At 39.1% G+C, this 16,269-nt stretch overlaps 1 protein-coding gene across 1 annotated transcript in view; it reads left to right on the plus strand.

Moving 5' to 3' along the window:
* The first annotated feature begins 8,950 nt into the window (after window positions 1-8,950).
* The window catches only part of net (atonal bHLH transcription factor 8-like protein net), a 49,085-nt gene continuing 41,766 nt past the window's right edge, over window positions 8,951-16,269 (plus strand). The window contains exon 1 of the mRNA XM_019047173.2: window positions 8,951-9,788. Coding sequence (XP_018902718.2) covers window positions 9,734-9,788 — 55 coding nt within the window. The 5' untranslated portion in view covers window positions 8,951-9,733. The remainder of the gene's footprint in view (window positions 9,789-16,269) is intronic.

Here is a 16,269-nt window from a genome sequence, read left to right on the forward strand (position 1 = left end):
AGTTTTCAGCGAGTAGAATAAAAATTGTCAATGGATAATTTGGTTTTTTTTCCAAGACAAAAGAAGTTGCACAAACTTAGCAACATTGCTATGCTCGTGGTTCCTTTTTGCATAATGCAAAAAATTTATCAGAGAGGTACCAACCCACATTTTCGAAAAAATTGAGTTAAGGATGTTTTTGAGTTCCACTAGTCGTTTATTCTCTCCTGCCAAAATCTGAAAGTTGAAAAAAAGAAATTAGTTTGTGAAAAGAGGGGTTGAAGTTTATTTTCTGCATTGAGCCTTATACAGGAATGAAACTTCAAACCTCTTTTTCTCAGTTTCAACTTCATGTGGGTTGGTTCCTTTCTGATGAACTCGGTTCATATATGTACTGTTAAAAATCCTGGAGTTTTTTTTAAAGGTGTCCCCAGGCATGAGCGACGGTCTATCCAAATGTTTGATAAAATCATCGGGATTTGATTGAAATGTTTAATTTTGGGGGTCAGAAGAAGGAATTTTTAATATTTTAAAACCAGGAAACGGAAAACTGAAATTTAGGAACTCATATGAGTATGTACATCTTTCGATTGAATAATACTACAACCCTCAATTTATCATGGAATTAATGCTTTAGTCTCGATGGAAAGAAGAAGGAAATAAATTCATCCTCTATTGAGCTGTAGAGGGTGATACAACTTTGCTCATTTTCTCTAATGTCAATGTTTTTAAAATCTTGCACCAACTTTCCGTAAATCATTCATACGGATTACGTTTGGGTACGAAGCACTTTAAGAATCCCAGAAAATTGAAATTCGTATGTGCCTCTTCGCAGTGCTCTTACGCTCGGACAGTTCTGTGCCTATCTCAAGATTTGAAGGCGAAACGCCGTTCTGTTCATGGCTTATTATCAGGATACTACCTCTGCAAGTTTTAACGTGTCAAATTCGGCTATTCAATAGAAACCGGTGAAAATAGAATGTCATATGAGTAAGGGTCTCTTAATTTTTTTAATTTGAACATAGATAACAATCAAGGGAAAAAACAGCCGTTTGGTGCCGGGACTGCCGGGCAGCTCAAAATTGAGAGATTCTCATCATTGCTTAGAGAAACGTTTCACAAAAATTCCAGCGGTAAAAAAAAATGTTCTGAAAATTCGAAACAAGCCGGAGTTATACAAAATTGATTTGAGGTGTTCATCCAAAAAAAAAAAAAAAAAAAAAAAAAAAAAAAAAAAAAAAAAAAAAAAAATAGTTTGAGGAAGATCTGTTTAAACGATAATCTGTCATGATCGTGACCCAAAAATGTTGGATTATGATGTAAAATACGCAGTTAATTTCATAGAGATTAATTAAATTGCTCGTGACTGATTCATCATATTTCCCCTTTTCGACCTACTTCAACAAAAATCGATCCCCGAGAAAATTCCCGTAATATATGCATAAAAACTCCTTTTTCTCCGCGAATGCTAACATTTTCGTTTGGATTTCAATTGAGTGATACATCTACGTGCAAGGGCTCAAAAAGAGAAATCCGTAGTGTGTTCCAACACAGATATGGAGAAGGACAGGTTTTGAAAATTTACTATGCTTGCACAAAAAAAAAACACTTAAAGCACTGGTCTTGTGGTGACTGCGCTGGTCTTGCCGCTCCATGGGAGCTCAAAAAAATGCATCTCGTACAATATCATCAAAGATAGACTATGCTAATGTGAGATGAAAATGTTGAGGAACAGGAGGAAAAAGCTAATTACGGATAGGGCTTTCCGGGAATTCAAGCCGTGTTTTTCCCATTTGATGGAGGCTTTTTAGACGTTGTGACATTTTGGGACAATAGACTTTGGCATAAGGTAGCTTCAAAGCAAAACGGTAAAAAACCATATATTTCTCTTAAATACAAAATCATAAGAGCACCGCGTAACGTATAACGTCTGTGACGCGGAGCGCTCAGGGTCGAACCGCAAAGCGGTCAGGGGGTGCACCGGCGCACAGTGGATCGACTCAACGGAAGAGGTCGGACCAAAATTTGGAAACTTTAAAAGCTCATAACTCCGTTTAAACAAAACTTTGATGTTTTAAAAGTGGTTCCATTGGTTTTCTTGTAAAATTTTCTGTCAGGGGCACCCCTTAAAATTTGAAATCTGACGAAATAAACATCAAAATTTGCAGTTTAAGTCAAAAAGTTTAGGTCCGACATCTCTGATTGACTCGATTCAACCCCCCCCCCCCTAGGGGATGCGACGCACCCCCTAATCGTTATTCATTCTTGAGCTAACGATGATCTAGCTGCCCTGGTAAAAATTGGCGATAGGAGCTGCGTTTCAAAATACCACAGGAGCTCTTATAGCCGACTAAAGAAGGCTATTGAAAATCATGTAGCTGGCTGTAGAAAGCGGAGCAAATCATATAGCCGGGCTATACGAAGCTATAAAAAAGTATACAGTCGGGCTATAGTTCCTATCGCCGGGCTTTACACTTTATCGCCATTGGCTATAAAAGGCTATAAGAAATTGTGTAGAAATTCGTGTGCATTGGAAATCATTAAGTTTGATACGGAACTACCTTAATATTTACAAAACACACATTATATTTTCCTTTAAAACATATTTTTTTTCATCAATTAAAATGAGAATAATCCATTCAGAGTGTGCAAACATTTCAAAATCATGAGTTGAAAAACGCTGACTCCGCGAGATTAAATATTGGAGCACAAAGCGGAGCGGCGACACACTGGCGCCTACAAACCTAACAGGGATACTTCACGCATTGCGCAATGCGTGAAGTATCCCTGTTAGGTTTGTAGGCGCCAATGCGCGTTTCGCGCTCTCTGCCCGCCCGCCGCGCTCGCAGCGTGCCATGGCGTCTGAAGCAACTATTTCACACCAGAGGTATTATACAGTATCATGAAAAATTGAAGGCGCTCCAACTTATTAAGAATGGCAGGCATCCTTCAAAAGTACGGAGCTGTCCTCGCAAAATAAATCAAGATACTACGGCGCAAAAAGAGAGCCTTAGTCCAAAAACTAACTAAGTCCTAGTATCCGTATTTTGTAACGTTTAGCATAAACTTTATCGTCTGGCTGTTGCTTAATCGCCATCGGCTATAAAAGGCTATAAGAAATTGTACAGCCGGCTACAGAAGCTATTGAAAATCTTACAGAAGGCTTTGTACTATGGTATTTTGGAACACAGATTCTACTGCCAATTTTTACCAGGGTGCACAATCTCGAGAATCAAAACTAACGATGATCTGGCTGCACAAGGTACTTGCTTTTTTAGAATTTTTCGGAGCATTCCGATCAGTATGGCACTGATACCAGTCACCGCCATAGCGAAGTCCTGTCTGCGTCGCACGAGTCTCGCAAGTAGTAAAATTCTCTATCAGTGGCGTGGCGTGAATTGCGATATATCGATTGTTATGCCATTTAAACCCATGAAAAAAGATCGATTATTATGGTGTTCGCAGCGAACACCTTAGTAATCGATTCTTTACCATAGTTTCAAATGGAGAGATATCGATAATCGATTATTCACGCCACGCCACTGTTCTCTATACTGAGCATTCCAGTGGCGTGGCGTGCTTTGCGATTTCGATTTATCGATTGACCTGCGTTTTAAACCCATGAAAAAGGATCAATACACAAGGTGTCCTTACTAATCGATTCGTTACCATAACTTCAAATGGGGAAATGTCGATAATCGATCATTCACGCCTCGCCACTGGAGCACTCGCATGCAAAATCATGCCGCAGAACTTCCATAGGAATTATATCACCTTTCATCTTTTACCAAGCACCCGATGATTTTTCTTAATACTCTGGGAAAATTATATTAGAATTTTAGGCATTAATGCCATTGAAATGCTCGCGTAAACAAATAAATTACGTGCCCCGTTCCCTGACTCGAGTCCCACAAAACGCGCAAATAAAATCCTGTATTTTGTAGAAAATATATGACGTGACAGAAATGTGTGATACTTCTCGGTTTTAGAACTAAAATCTTCAATTGATCATGAATTTAATAATGTATCTTCCATAGAAAAAAAGAAAGGAAGAAAGAAATTTGTCTTGTTGAGTACCTGCGGACGACGACACAACTTTGCTCATTTTCTGTAGTGTCAAGTTTTTTTTTAATCGTTTACTAAATTTCTATCTATCATTCTAATTGATTAAAATTGGGTAAAAAGCGTTTTTAATATCCTAGAAATCGACATTCGTGTGCCTGTGTGCAGTGGTCCTCCTTTCCGCTAGTTCTCTATGCACTCGCGGATATTTTGATATCACTATTGCGCCTCTTCTATGCCCGCAAGTGCCTATCTCAGAAATTGAAGGCGAAATACCGTTCTGTTCATTGCTTTATCATCAGGGTACTTCCCCTGCAAGTTTAACCGTGTCAAATTCGGCTATTCAATAGAGGATCAAAAAAATAGAAGGGAGATATTCTACATTGCTCAAATGTGTAGTAAGATGAAAATTGAAGGTTGATTTCCGTGTCAACAGCTTTTATTACATTTGTTCCCTGAAAAAATTGAACCAAACATGTTATCATGGAGCCAGAGGATGGAGGATGAATTTAACGGCTGGAATTTTAGACTTACTTCTTCCTTTATCTCAATTGAGTTTTAAGTTTTGCTAGTCTGGTCGCTTGCAGATCTATCTTTGGGCTATAAAAGTCCATCAATAATTTATTTTGTCCCAAACCGTGGCTCACCTCTTTTTTTCTCAACATTCCTCGGTAAAAATTACTCATAGTGCCACTGAATTTTTGCCTGAGGGCGTCGGGATGTGCTGTAAATTTGGATCTATAGAGCAATGTTGCTATGAGCTCTCAGTGTGACTCATATTGCCGTGCGAAGGAAAAACGCCTTATGAACATTCGGTAGTTGCCAAATTTCCCTGGATAGAACATGTATATTTGAGGAAAGTTACGCATATCTTTGTTTTAAATTTTCATATATTCTAGATTAAATGCGAACAAATTTGTCCATAAAATGCGAAGAAAATTATTCACAATTTTCCCAGAAAATTCGTCATTTATTTATGGGAATATAGCGACTTTTGAAGGCTCATACGGCGTTTTTTCTTATACCACGGCAGCATAGGAGATGGAAAATATTTATTGACAATTTTTAAAAGAAGCTCCGTAATGGCTTGTACCAAAAAATATTCAAACATATCATGAAAAACTTATACAAATTTCATAAATATTATGCTCAAATACCGTCCTGGCCCAAATCTAGAGATCGCACGGTTAAGGCATAGATCCATGTACTTTTCGATGAATTACTTTTTACAGGTGAAAATATAAATTTAACCTTGGCTACGCACTCAATTTTTTATCTTTCGCTATTTTTAATCACACGATGCTATAAATATTTGAAATACGGATCATTGCGTACAGCACTCACAAAGAAAAATATTTTTGCACCATGGACGGACGCACCGTGCCTTCGGTTGCGTCACAGACTGACGTTAGATGCGTCACGGCAGGGGCTCACATTTTTCGCGCACGCATTTTTCTCACTTCCCGCGAACAAGATTTCCCTCGAATGAAAATATGTGCGTAGCTCATTTTTATCACAATGGCTGTATTGGCGTCGATGGAGTCTCCGTCGGAAGAAAAAATGAAAAAAAAAGGTGAGAGGAAAATGTGGATCTGTGGCTCGGAGAGTGCAGGCGCGAATTTTCGCGTCATTCGGCTCGGCATTACGCGAGCCGGGACTATACGTCGAATACGTCGCTCTTCAGACGTTTGCGTGTCTTCATTTCCCCGTGAGCCGCGTCGGTCGAATAACTTCATGCTTCCCGCGGCTTTCGAGGAAATTCAAGTGCGTCTTTGCGTCACAGAGGTGCGACGACGTATTGAGTTCAGTTTCGTCGGGAGGGTAATTATGTTACGACCATTACGTAACGGCGTCGCGCTATGCAGCTGATGAGCCGGTGACATGATGTTCTGACTGCGGCTTGCGAATTGTGCAATCCAGGCGACGACAAAATCATCTCTCTCGCCAAAATCCTAATCGAAAGCGATCGATGGCGATAATCAATGCGGCCGACGCACCCGTGGACGAATGACCTAGGTCAGTTCCATCGGATCGGTCCTGGTTACTCAAGCCGATCACCACGCAAAAACGCCGTATGAGCCTTCAGACGTGGCCAACTTCCCTTTGACAAATCGCAAACTTTCGGGAAAATTTGGGAATGTTTTTTTTTCGCTTTTTCAGAGAATTTTGTTCGTGATTTGATCTGAGGGGTCTGAAAATTCCAAGGAAAAATATTCATAACTTTCTTCAAAAATGCACACTTCCCGAGAGGGAATTTAGCAGCATTCGAATGCTCTTGAGGCGTTACTCCTTTACTCCTCAGCACGGCGGATCAGTGGAGGCGTGATATAATTGGACGTATTTCTGTCAAACGAAACTATTTGCATTAAGACATGAGCCCTGAGACCCATAAGAATATTTGCATAACAGGGCTCACGTCATAATGCACGTAGTTCCGTTTCACAGAGATACGTCCAATTATAGTGGCAATGAAAGGTGATTTCACGCGTTATCATCTTCAATCTACAGATTCGAAATATTAAGAGTGATTATCTAGCGGTTTGCGGAATCCCCTCTTTGTAATGAATTTTGTGCTTCCATATGTATCATGGCCAGTATAATTTTTATTGCACATAGAAAGCACAGGAAGAAGAGGTAGAGAACAAAGACAGAAATATTGTGGCATTCTTTAAAAATCATTGAATATTGACGGTAAAAATCGGAACAAAGTGCTTCCCTTGCAACGTTAAAAATTGGCTGATCATGTTTCATCCTCATAAAAAAGTAGTAACAAAAATATATCCTTTAAATTTTCCGGGAATATGTATCCCTGGTAAAAATTGGCGATAAGAGCTGCGTTTCAAAATACCATAGCAATTCTTATAGCCGGCTAAAGAAGGCTACAGAAAATCATATAGTTGGCTGTAGAATGCGAAGAAAATCATACGGCCGGGATATACGAAGCGATAAAAAATTATGCAGCCGGGCTATAGTTCCTATCGCCGGGCTTTACACTTTATCGCCTGGCTGTTGCTTTTTCGCCGTCGATTATAAAAGGCTATAAGAAATTGCGTAGAAATTCGTGTGCTTTGGAAATCATTAAGTTTTATACGGAACCACCTTAATATTTACAAAACACACGTTATATTTTCCTTTAATACATATTTTTTCCATCAATTAAAACGAGAATAATCCGTAAAGGATGTGCAAACATTTCAAAATCATGAGTTGAATAACGCTGACTCAGCCAGATTAAATATTAGTCCTAACATAAAGCGGAGCGGCGACGCACTGGCGCCTACATTCCTACAAACCTAAGTGGATACTTCACGCGTTGCGCAATGTTTGAAGTATCCACTTAGGTTTGTAGGCGCTGGCCGTCCGCTCGCCGTGCCGCGCCGCAGCGTACCACGGCGCTTGAAGCAACTATTTCACACCAGAGGTATTGCATAGTATCATACGTAACTGAAGGCGCTCTAATATATTAGGAATGGCAGGCATCCATCAAAAGTACGGAGCTTTCCTCGCAAAATAAATCAAAATACTACGGCCCAAAAAGAGAGCAGTGGTCCAAAAACTCACTCAGTCCTAGCATCCGTAATTAGTGACGTTTAGCATACACTTTATCACCTGGCTGTGAGTTGCTTAATCGCCATCGGCTATAAAAGGCTATAAGAAATTGTGTAGACGGCTATAGAAGCTATTGGAAATCTTGCAGCCGGCCGTAGGTCTGTGGTATTTTGGAACACAGATTCTACTGCCAATTTTTACCAGGGTGCATGAGTGATGAACATTCACAGAAAAGATTAAGAAGGACTGTTGGCTATTTAGACTTCATTGAGAAAAATTAACATGAGCTGTGCTGTGGTACGCAACGATTCAACTTACGCAGCGAGGGAGACCGGTATTTCGCCTTCAATTGGGGGGACAGGCAAAAACGGTCCCGCGGGAGTTTCTTTAGTGGTATCAAAATATGCATGACTTGGGTGCAGGCGCGAGCACTCCTCATGGAAACAAGAGAAGAGAGTCCTTTCTTACGTGCTTTACGGATATTTTTTGGTGGGTCAATCTATTTCTCTACTTAATTTAAACTTGGAGACTTACTTATTTAGAGAAATTTTTGTAGGCACAGAATATGAAGAAAAATAATAATAATATTTTAACGGATAAAAAATAGTTTGAAGAAAATATAAACGAAATTCAAATTTTTGAGTGCGAGAAAAATTAACCAAATTGTATCACTTTACGTAGTTACTCCAAGGAAGCAAACCGCTTGTTTCATAGAAAAAAAAAATTATAGTTTGTGTTCTTATCATACTCTTGGAATTCATCGTGATGTTCTGTCTCATTATTATCTCTTCTTTTTTTTCCTCTCATTTTTCTTTTTCACCTTTTTCTCATTCCTCCTCTGCTATCTCTTCTCCACCCCTTCCTCCTCATCCCCCTCCCCCTATCCTTCCTCCTTCTTTATCTCAGTGAAAAATAAGTCAGTTCCGTGATGCGATCTAAGTCGAAAAAATTAAAATGAATTATTCAATTGACTATAGCCTAATACATTTTTTTTTACCATGAAAACGATCATAAATGACTGGAATACATTTTTCTGAGGAATTCTCAGCAGCGTGAACAATCCTGCACATCTCAATCGTGTTGAAAAAAAAAAAATAAAAAAAAAAACAATTTAAAAAAACCCTAAAATTTAAAGTGCCGAATTATGTTAAATTCATGCCACTAGTTTTTTGGCAGGATAAATTTAAGAGCAGGGGGGCTGTCCATCGGAACGTTTTTTTTTTACGAAGCTCATGTCGGTGCGGTGCAGTGTGGCGGTGACAAGTGACTTGAACCCGCCCTCCCGCCGCCGCTGGAAAACAAGGGTGGGAAGAGGAGGGGCCACATGTAGCAGACGAGTTCCCTCTATGCCGGCCCGGAGTCAGTCAGATGCTGTAGTTGCTACTAGAAGCACGTCTCTCTGCGTTTCGTCCAGTTCGCGATCGCGAATTTTTTTAACCTGGTGAAGACAAAAAAAATTTCTTTGTCACATCCTCACTGACTCGGATCTGAATTTGTTTAATGTTAAAAAATTAGCAGCGAAGATTACTCTCCGATAGCTCGACGAAAATTGTACAATTTTTTCTGTACATCGGTTTTCGTGGATTCATTAACTACATTGGATTCAGTGGTGAATTTAAGTGCAACTTTTAATTGTGTAACTGTTGGAATTCCTCACATTGCAACCTGCTATCCACTCCGCCTCACATCAGAGTGGATTTTCATAGTGCATCGTCCAGTCACTCGCCTGTTCGTGGTTAAATCTTCCAATATTTTGTCGGACAACCGGAATTTTAGTGTCCAGAAATTTTAGGAAATAAAAATTCCTCTTTTAAAGTTTGACATTCGTGCGAAAAGTTGATGATTCCTGCCGTATTTGATGTTTTAATGTTTAAGTTCATCTAGTCTTGGAATACGGTTCCAATGCGCGTTTTAAAATGTGAAGCGTTTCTCACTGGGATCGCATAATTTTTTACGCGTTCCTGCGGCAATTTTGTCGTTTCTTTCGACCGAGAGTGAAAACTTGCGCCGATGGAATGTCATCTTAGAAGTGCACGCTAGCTGCCGGCGCTTAATTTGTTTTTAACTGCATTTGGATACGTTCGTCACGCATAATTACCAGGAGTGATAGTTGCTGTTGGCCGTTGTATGTGTTTTTCTTGACATGGCAGAAATATTCGGTCTGATGGCCCCTAAGGATTTATCACCCCACATTACTGGTAAGACTTTAAGTTCTTCTTTACTTATCATCACAATGAGCTCAAAATGACATTCTATGTATACATGTATATTTCGATATGATGTATGCACGTCATTCACATCTTCTAGCTTGTAAGATACCTGGTCGCTGTTGGACCAATTTATCTTTGGAGGGGGGTGGGGGGGGGGGGTGCGGAAACCATTTTACATTTTACAGAAGTCTAATGGTATTGAGCGATTACATACGACCAATACTTTTCTGGTAGAAGCAACATTAGGGGGAGGGGAGTGGGGTCTTAGCCCCCCCTCCCCCGCCACAAGGGTCCTTCTTCCTTCGCTCATCAAGAAATATAGGGATCTGTACACGGGGCAATGTAAAATGTACTAACTGATGGCAGAAGTAAAGAAGCTGAGCCAGAAAACCCGCTGTTATCATGAAGAAGAGGGACACAGTATAATGTGTAAACATTACAATCGAAACTGTGAACAATATTTTCGAAATAAAAGGAGTTGATGTTTTGGGTGTCATAAAACTGAAAGTAAATAAGAGGGTTTAGTACCAGTATGTCAGGTTGTCTTCAGGTTCGAAGGGACCTGAGATCGCGAAAAAGCGCCGAAGTATCGTTTTGAGTGGATGCGCATTTTTTTGGAAAGGAACGGCAGGTGTCAATGAGAGGCAATGTCCTGACATTTCAACCCCTGTTACAATTCACGCATTGTGATCTGAAAGTAATATTTTCAACTCGGCGTTTAATGTAGAAGGCAAGTAAATGTCGCAGCGCGCCAAAGAGCATTGTAGAAGCGGCTTTTATATGAGATACATACGCTGAATTTAAGTACCACTTACGATATAAGAATCATTTCTTTCAATTATACCGGTATTAACGCTTATTCGAGTGAGATATAGGACTTACCTACACGTATAGTACGTATCTCAAAAATACAGAATCCATATCACGTCGTTATGATTCAAGGGAAGATGTTGGGAGCTCTACCTGTTTTTTGCATCGCTTGACTCTCTTCCCTTGATTAGGGTAGGTGTCCATTTTTCGCAGGAAAATTGTAATACCAGGTCCATTATCAAATGCCGGAATAAAATATTGAATTTGCGGATAATTGAAATCACCGAGCAAAAGTATCTATACAGGTGCAAAGGGGTTGAAAAAATCACACGGATTCTTGGAAGCATTAGTTAGGACAATCAGCTAGCCTTCTTCTTATTGACGTCCAAGTTTTTTTCCTAATTTTTTCGAACGTGTCTATACTAATACCCGTTGTTCTTCACGTGGTTCAAAAATAACAACGCATCCTTCGCTAAAATTCAAATGACAAGTGCATGTGTGCACGTGCAAAGCTTCGAAAACCTCTTTCCTCATTCTCTGCGAGACGTTTTTTTGTTGCGTCAAAAGCACGGTGTCAGTGTTGGCTATAGCTCTCAATTTCAAAATGTGATAGCGCAGCGTTTATATGAAAAAAATACCTGCATTTTTTGGCTCATTATAATCACCCACAAAGGTATTTTTGCAAATTCCCACAAAAACCGCTGTTCAATTGACAGTCGTCAAATAGAAAGACTATTTACAAAGAGTCTTGAAAAAAATGTCTCTTCTGAAGCACTTTAATGAGCCTACGACACAGTGTTTTCCAAAAAGTCCTTTGTAGATAAATTTGATGTGTGTGTGGAGCGTCACGCACTCTTCTGACGAGAAATAGTTATCTTCCAAGGAGAGATATTCATGCCCACCAAAAAGTACAATGAATAAAAATAAATGAAAATTAGTAGGTAGAATACACATTCTAGTCCTGCCGAAAACTCACCATTCTAACAAGTCGCTCGCTGACCGATGCGTCTGATGGTTAAGAGGGCTTAAGTATGCATAGTCAACGTAATGTAATCGTAAGCCTTCACATGAAGAAACGCATTCATAGCCTTTCGTTAAAGTCATTCCAGCGTGTAATTGCAAACACCCAAGTGAGAGGATGTACACACTCACCAACTTCAAAAGGCAGAACAAATGGAAAAAATATATCAATGCTTGTAATTAAATACGAAGAAAATGGAAAGTTCTAAGAGGGTTTTGTAATGTAATTTAGGCATGTAAAAATTTGCCTCTCGGTTAGCATTTGATAGTCATGGAAAAGCAAGTAAATTAAACGATATCTGTGAAAATTTTAGCGATCCCTCCAATATTCATCAAATTCCACATCTCATTTGCAACTGAAGTTGTCTCGCCATTCCGCGGAGATTGATGCTGTCTTCTAAGTGCAGTTCTTAATTTTGCATATCAGGCATTGTATCCTTTTGAAACCTCGCCTGGTCTTGTTTCGGCGACCTGAGGAAGAGCTTTGCAGCATGGGAAATTCTACCTAAGCCATTTTTAACATTATGGAATTGTTAACATGAGGAATTCCTTAACACGCTGATTCAAATATTACCAAACAAAGCGACCTCCAGTACCTATCATTCCCTCTTATCTACCTTTTCTACACATAGGTCACATGACTTACAGTGCGCAGTTCAGCCTAAATGGAACTCTTCACAGCTTCAGGAACACTGTCGAATTTTTTTCGATTTTATCCAGGAAAAACTGTAAATCAGCAGTTAATCTTCCATAAAGATTTTGTATCATATTTTTTTATTTTTATTTTTCTTGCACTCCTTTATAGATGCTCTGATGCCTGAACGTACCAGAGTTTACAGTCAAGATGGATGACGTGGTGTTTGGGAATGTCGGTGGACGAAAAGGCTGACGCGTCATCATTTTGCGCATCAGATTTTTGCTTAACATATTGTAACTTTTCTCACGTTTTAGATCTTCAATATACCTCGTTCAGTGAAGAATACTTTTTCGTGACCGGTGAAAATTTTTCTAATCTTCTAATAAGATTTTAATAATATTGAAAATACGCACATTTATCATCAATTCTGGTCCAGCTTTTAAAAGGGAAAGTATAGATATTAATTTTTCGGTCCGTTTCTCACCTGATCCCTCATTTTGAGTTCTGTTCTCCCTCTGATGTTTTTAAGCGGATTCAAGTCTCATCGATCGTAAAAAACAGTTGCTCATTTCCAATCCATTCTCGTTTCAAAACCGAACGTTTCTGAACCAAGCTTGGTAGTAAGTACTTTTTGTATAACTCGTGCATTCTTGATGCGCTAATTTGTCAGTTTTATGAATTTGACATATCCTGTCTCTCTCTCTCTCTCCCCCCCCCCCCTTTTTAACTCCTTTCCGCAAGTAACGCGCATTATCCTCAAACTCTTTGAATATAAGAGGTTTTAATCCTCTATTTTTCCTGGAAAATAGTTCATTTTCAGGAACTTGAGTAAATCCTTCTTCGGTCACGCTCAGTGAGTCTTTATACTTGTTCACGTTATCGACCGACAAATGCAAAACTATAATCGCACCTCACCCAAAAAAATATTTCAAATTTTTTCATTCCGCCCTAATGAAAGGATCTCTGTAGTTCGTATACGAGTATTCCGTCTCATTATTTATTATTACGGGTTATTTCATCGGTGATTCTGTCACAACACGACATCTGTAGTAACTTATAATTACTTTTTTATGAATTTTTTTTTTTTTTAAAGAAGCGGAAGACAGTTTGCGGCTGCTTTATACTTCTATTAATTTTATCACTGCATTGAAGGAAATGGCAGCCAATCGGATGATTAGGGTCAGGCGAAGGGACAAATGGACTACATTTTGCAATTTGGAGCTATAGATTCTAGCTCGGTTTAAAAGCAACGTATGTGCCATCAGTTTCCCTATGCACATAATCGTTTTTCCAGAAGAGCCAGAATTTATAGTTCGAAATTGCAAAATGCGGTCCACATCTCTCACTGAAATGAAATGTAAATCTGTATTGAGTACTCACTCAAGTACGTAAAAGTATAAACGGCGCGACAATTGGCGCGAAAAAGTCACGGACATCGAACAAACGATCCGCCCATACTTCAGTATCGTGCGCTTGGGCAACAGTCGCCTTCAAAATGATGAATATACAACCCCTTGACAGCCGTGTTCAAATAGTTATCGCTTGCAAGGTAAGGGGGATTTTGAAGCCGACCGTTATTTTTACAGCTAGAAAAACGCTTTGAACCCCGAGAACAGCTCACACTGAGGCTCTCATTAAATTTTTTAAAAGCGCATGCTGCTTTAGCCTGTTTTTATCAATAATTGTTTTCAGTGGTTATAGGCAGAGGAGAGAAAAGATACTCGATTTTGTGTGCGGTTCCACGATTCAGTATCATCTCAGTTAGGACAGAGTGCTTCGCTAATTTTGTCATAATATTGCCAACCTTTTCGGTTACCTAGTATATTTCTTTAGAAATTAAGTATTATTTCAATTTTCCTTCGTATACTTTTTCTCAATAAAGTGAAGAAAGAATATTCATAGAATATCACCAAAATCAGCATTTAAATAACAATAATAAAAAAATATCGGTATTTGAATGGTGAGTAAACATTTCAGTATAACATATCCTATAACGAATAATTGCCAAATAGTGAAAGATAGCATCAATGTTGCAGCTAGTCTTTTCACAATAAAACTGCCGAAAGCTCAAAAAAAAAAAAAAAAAATAAATAAATAAAAAAAATAACAAGATACTCAGTAAATATTGGTTCAATATCACCATAATGATTAATGCCACGTTTTCAGCCCTGAATTTATATGAACGTAATATTGAGTCCATAAATTCAAGAATATTGCCTAGAGTGTCAACCAAATATTGCCGAAATATTTTTGCCTTTACCGAGATTGTACCATGCAGAAGATGTACTTTCGCATAGTTGGACTGCGTTGAGCAGGCAGGAAGCAAGCCACACCAGTTATTGCCAAATATAATCGGGCAATTTAATTTTTTACATGATAACGGTTTTGCGGATTTTTGTGCGAGTTTCAGTGAATTTTCTGCATAGTACGCAGCAAATTCCTTAAAATTTTCGAAGGTATCCGCACAAACATTCTCTTGTAAAAAATTAAATTGCCCAGTTAAATTTGGCAATAGCCGATGTGGCTTGATGCCTTCCTGCTGAATGCGGTCCAGATATCATCGAGCGAGATAAAAAGAATCATCATCATGAGTCGGAAAATATTATAATTTTTTTTTAAATTTTTTAGTGAGTTGCTTCACTAAAATTTCCGGTTGCTATAAGATGGCGTTAGTGGGAAGCGAGCACGGCACGACGAATGTTAATCACGCCCCGAGCGCGCGAGGTTCGAGGTGTGCTCGCCACCGTTTCTCGAGCAAATCGACTGTTAACTTTGTAATCAGTCTCTTTCCAAAAGATGCAAAGATAAGCTGCATCGCCATTAATCTGATGCGGTCCCACGCGTCTGCACCCGCTGACCCGCGCCGTGTGTCTTCTGGCAACCCCCCCCCCCCCCCCCCCACCCTCAACCCAAAATTATAATTAATTACTCAGGGTGCATTTAAATACGCGCGCCGCGCGCCCCGAGACTTATTTTTGACTTTTGATTTCTGGACTAGCCTCCTGTTTGAAGCTGGTGAAGCGCCTTCAAACAGAGGGCTAGTCCAAAAATCAACAACATACAGACATATACGAAATCGCTCCGATTCTGCCGTGCCAAGGAAAAACGCCGTATGAGCCTTCAGATGCTGCCATATTTCCTTCAATGAAAGTCTTTACCAGGAAAATTGTGAATATTTTTTTTTTTTCAAAATTTTCAGACAATTTTGTTCGTAATTGAATTGAAAACATTTGAAAATTTCAAGGAAAACTATGCAAAACTTTCCTCACCAACACATGTTTTATCCGAGGCAATTGGGCAACTCTCGAATGTTCATACGCCGTTTTTCCCTAGCCCCGCGGGATTGTTGACCGTGGTATGCGGTTTTCGTGGACGCAAAATCACGTGACTTTCGATTCCTGTCATTTTTCTGTCACTCAATCCCTCAAAAATGTAGTAGTGTGTGTGTTCCACAGTTATTTTATCCCTTCAACTGAAAATGAGACGTACTGTTCGTAACCATGAGTACTTACTGGAATGAAAAAAAAATAATATTTTTTGTCGGAGAACAGTGATTTTACCTGCAATGAGTAATTCTCGGAAAATACCCGAATTGAAACGCCGCTATACTGTGGCTTCTAGTAATCAGAGCGCTCTGTTGGAATAGATTATCTCCCTATTCAACGCTCCAGACCTCATAAAAAATTAGAAAAATGTAGTATTCAATCCACCATTATCTTTATTCCACAAACGACCTTTAATTTAGGGAGAAATCTGGATATTTGTTTAATTGTTTCTAGCAAAGATATCTTCTCTTGAATAAATGTAGTCCAAAACCACTTTCCCCCTTCTTTCCTTCTTTTTCAAATTTAGCATTGATATAATTTGAAAAATATAATAATTTCGCCGAGGTAATCCGTTGGTTTGAACGACCAAAGGTACGAAAAAAATGAAATCTTGAATATTGTCCCAAATTAAAATGAACGTGAGTGACACCTCATTGGCAGCATAGAACGGAGCATT

The sequence above is a fragment of the Bemisia tabaci genome, chromosome 3 (genome assembly GCF_918797505.1).
Source record: "Bemisia tabaci chromosome 3, PGI_BMITA_v3".
NCBI classification, from domain to species: Eukaryota; Metazoa; Arthropoda; class Insecta; order Hemiptera; family Aleyrodidae; genus Bemisia; species Bemisia tabaci.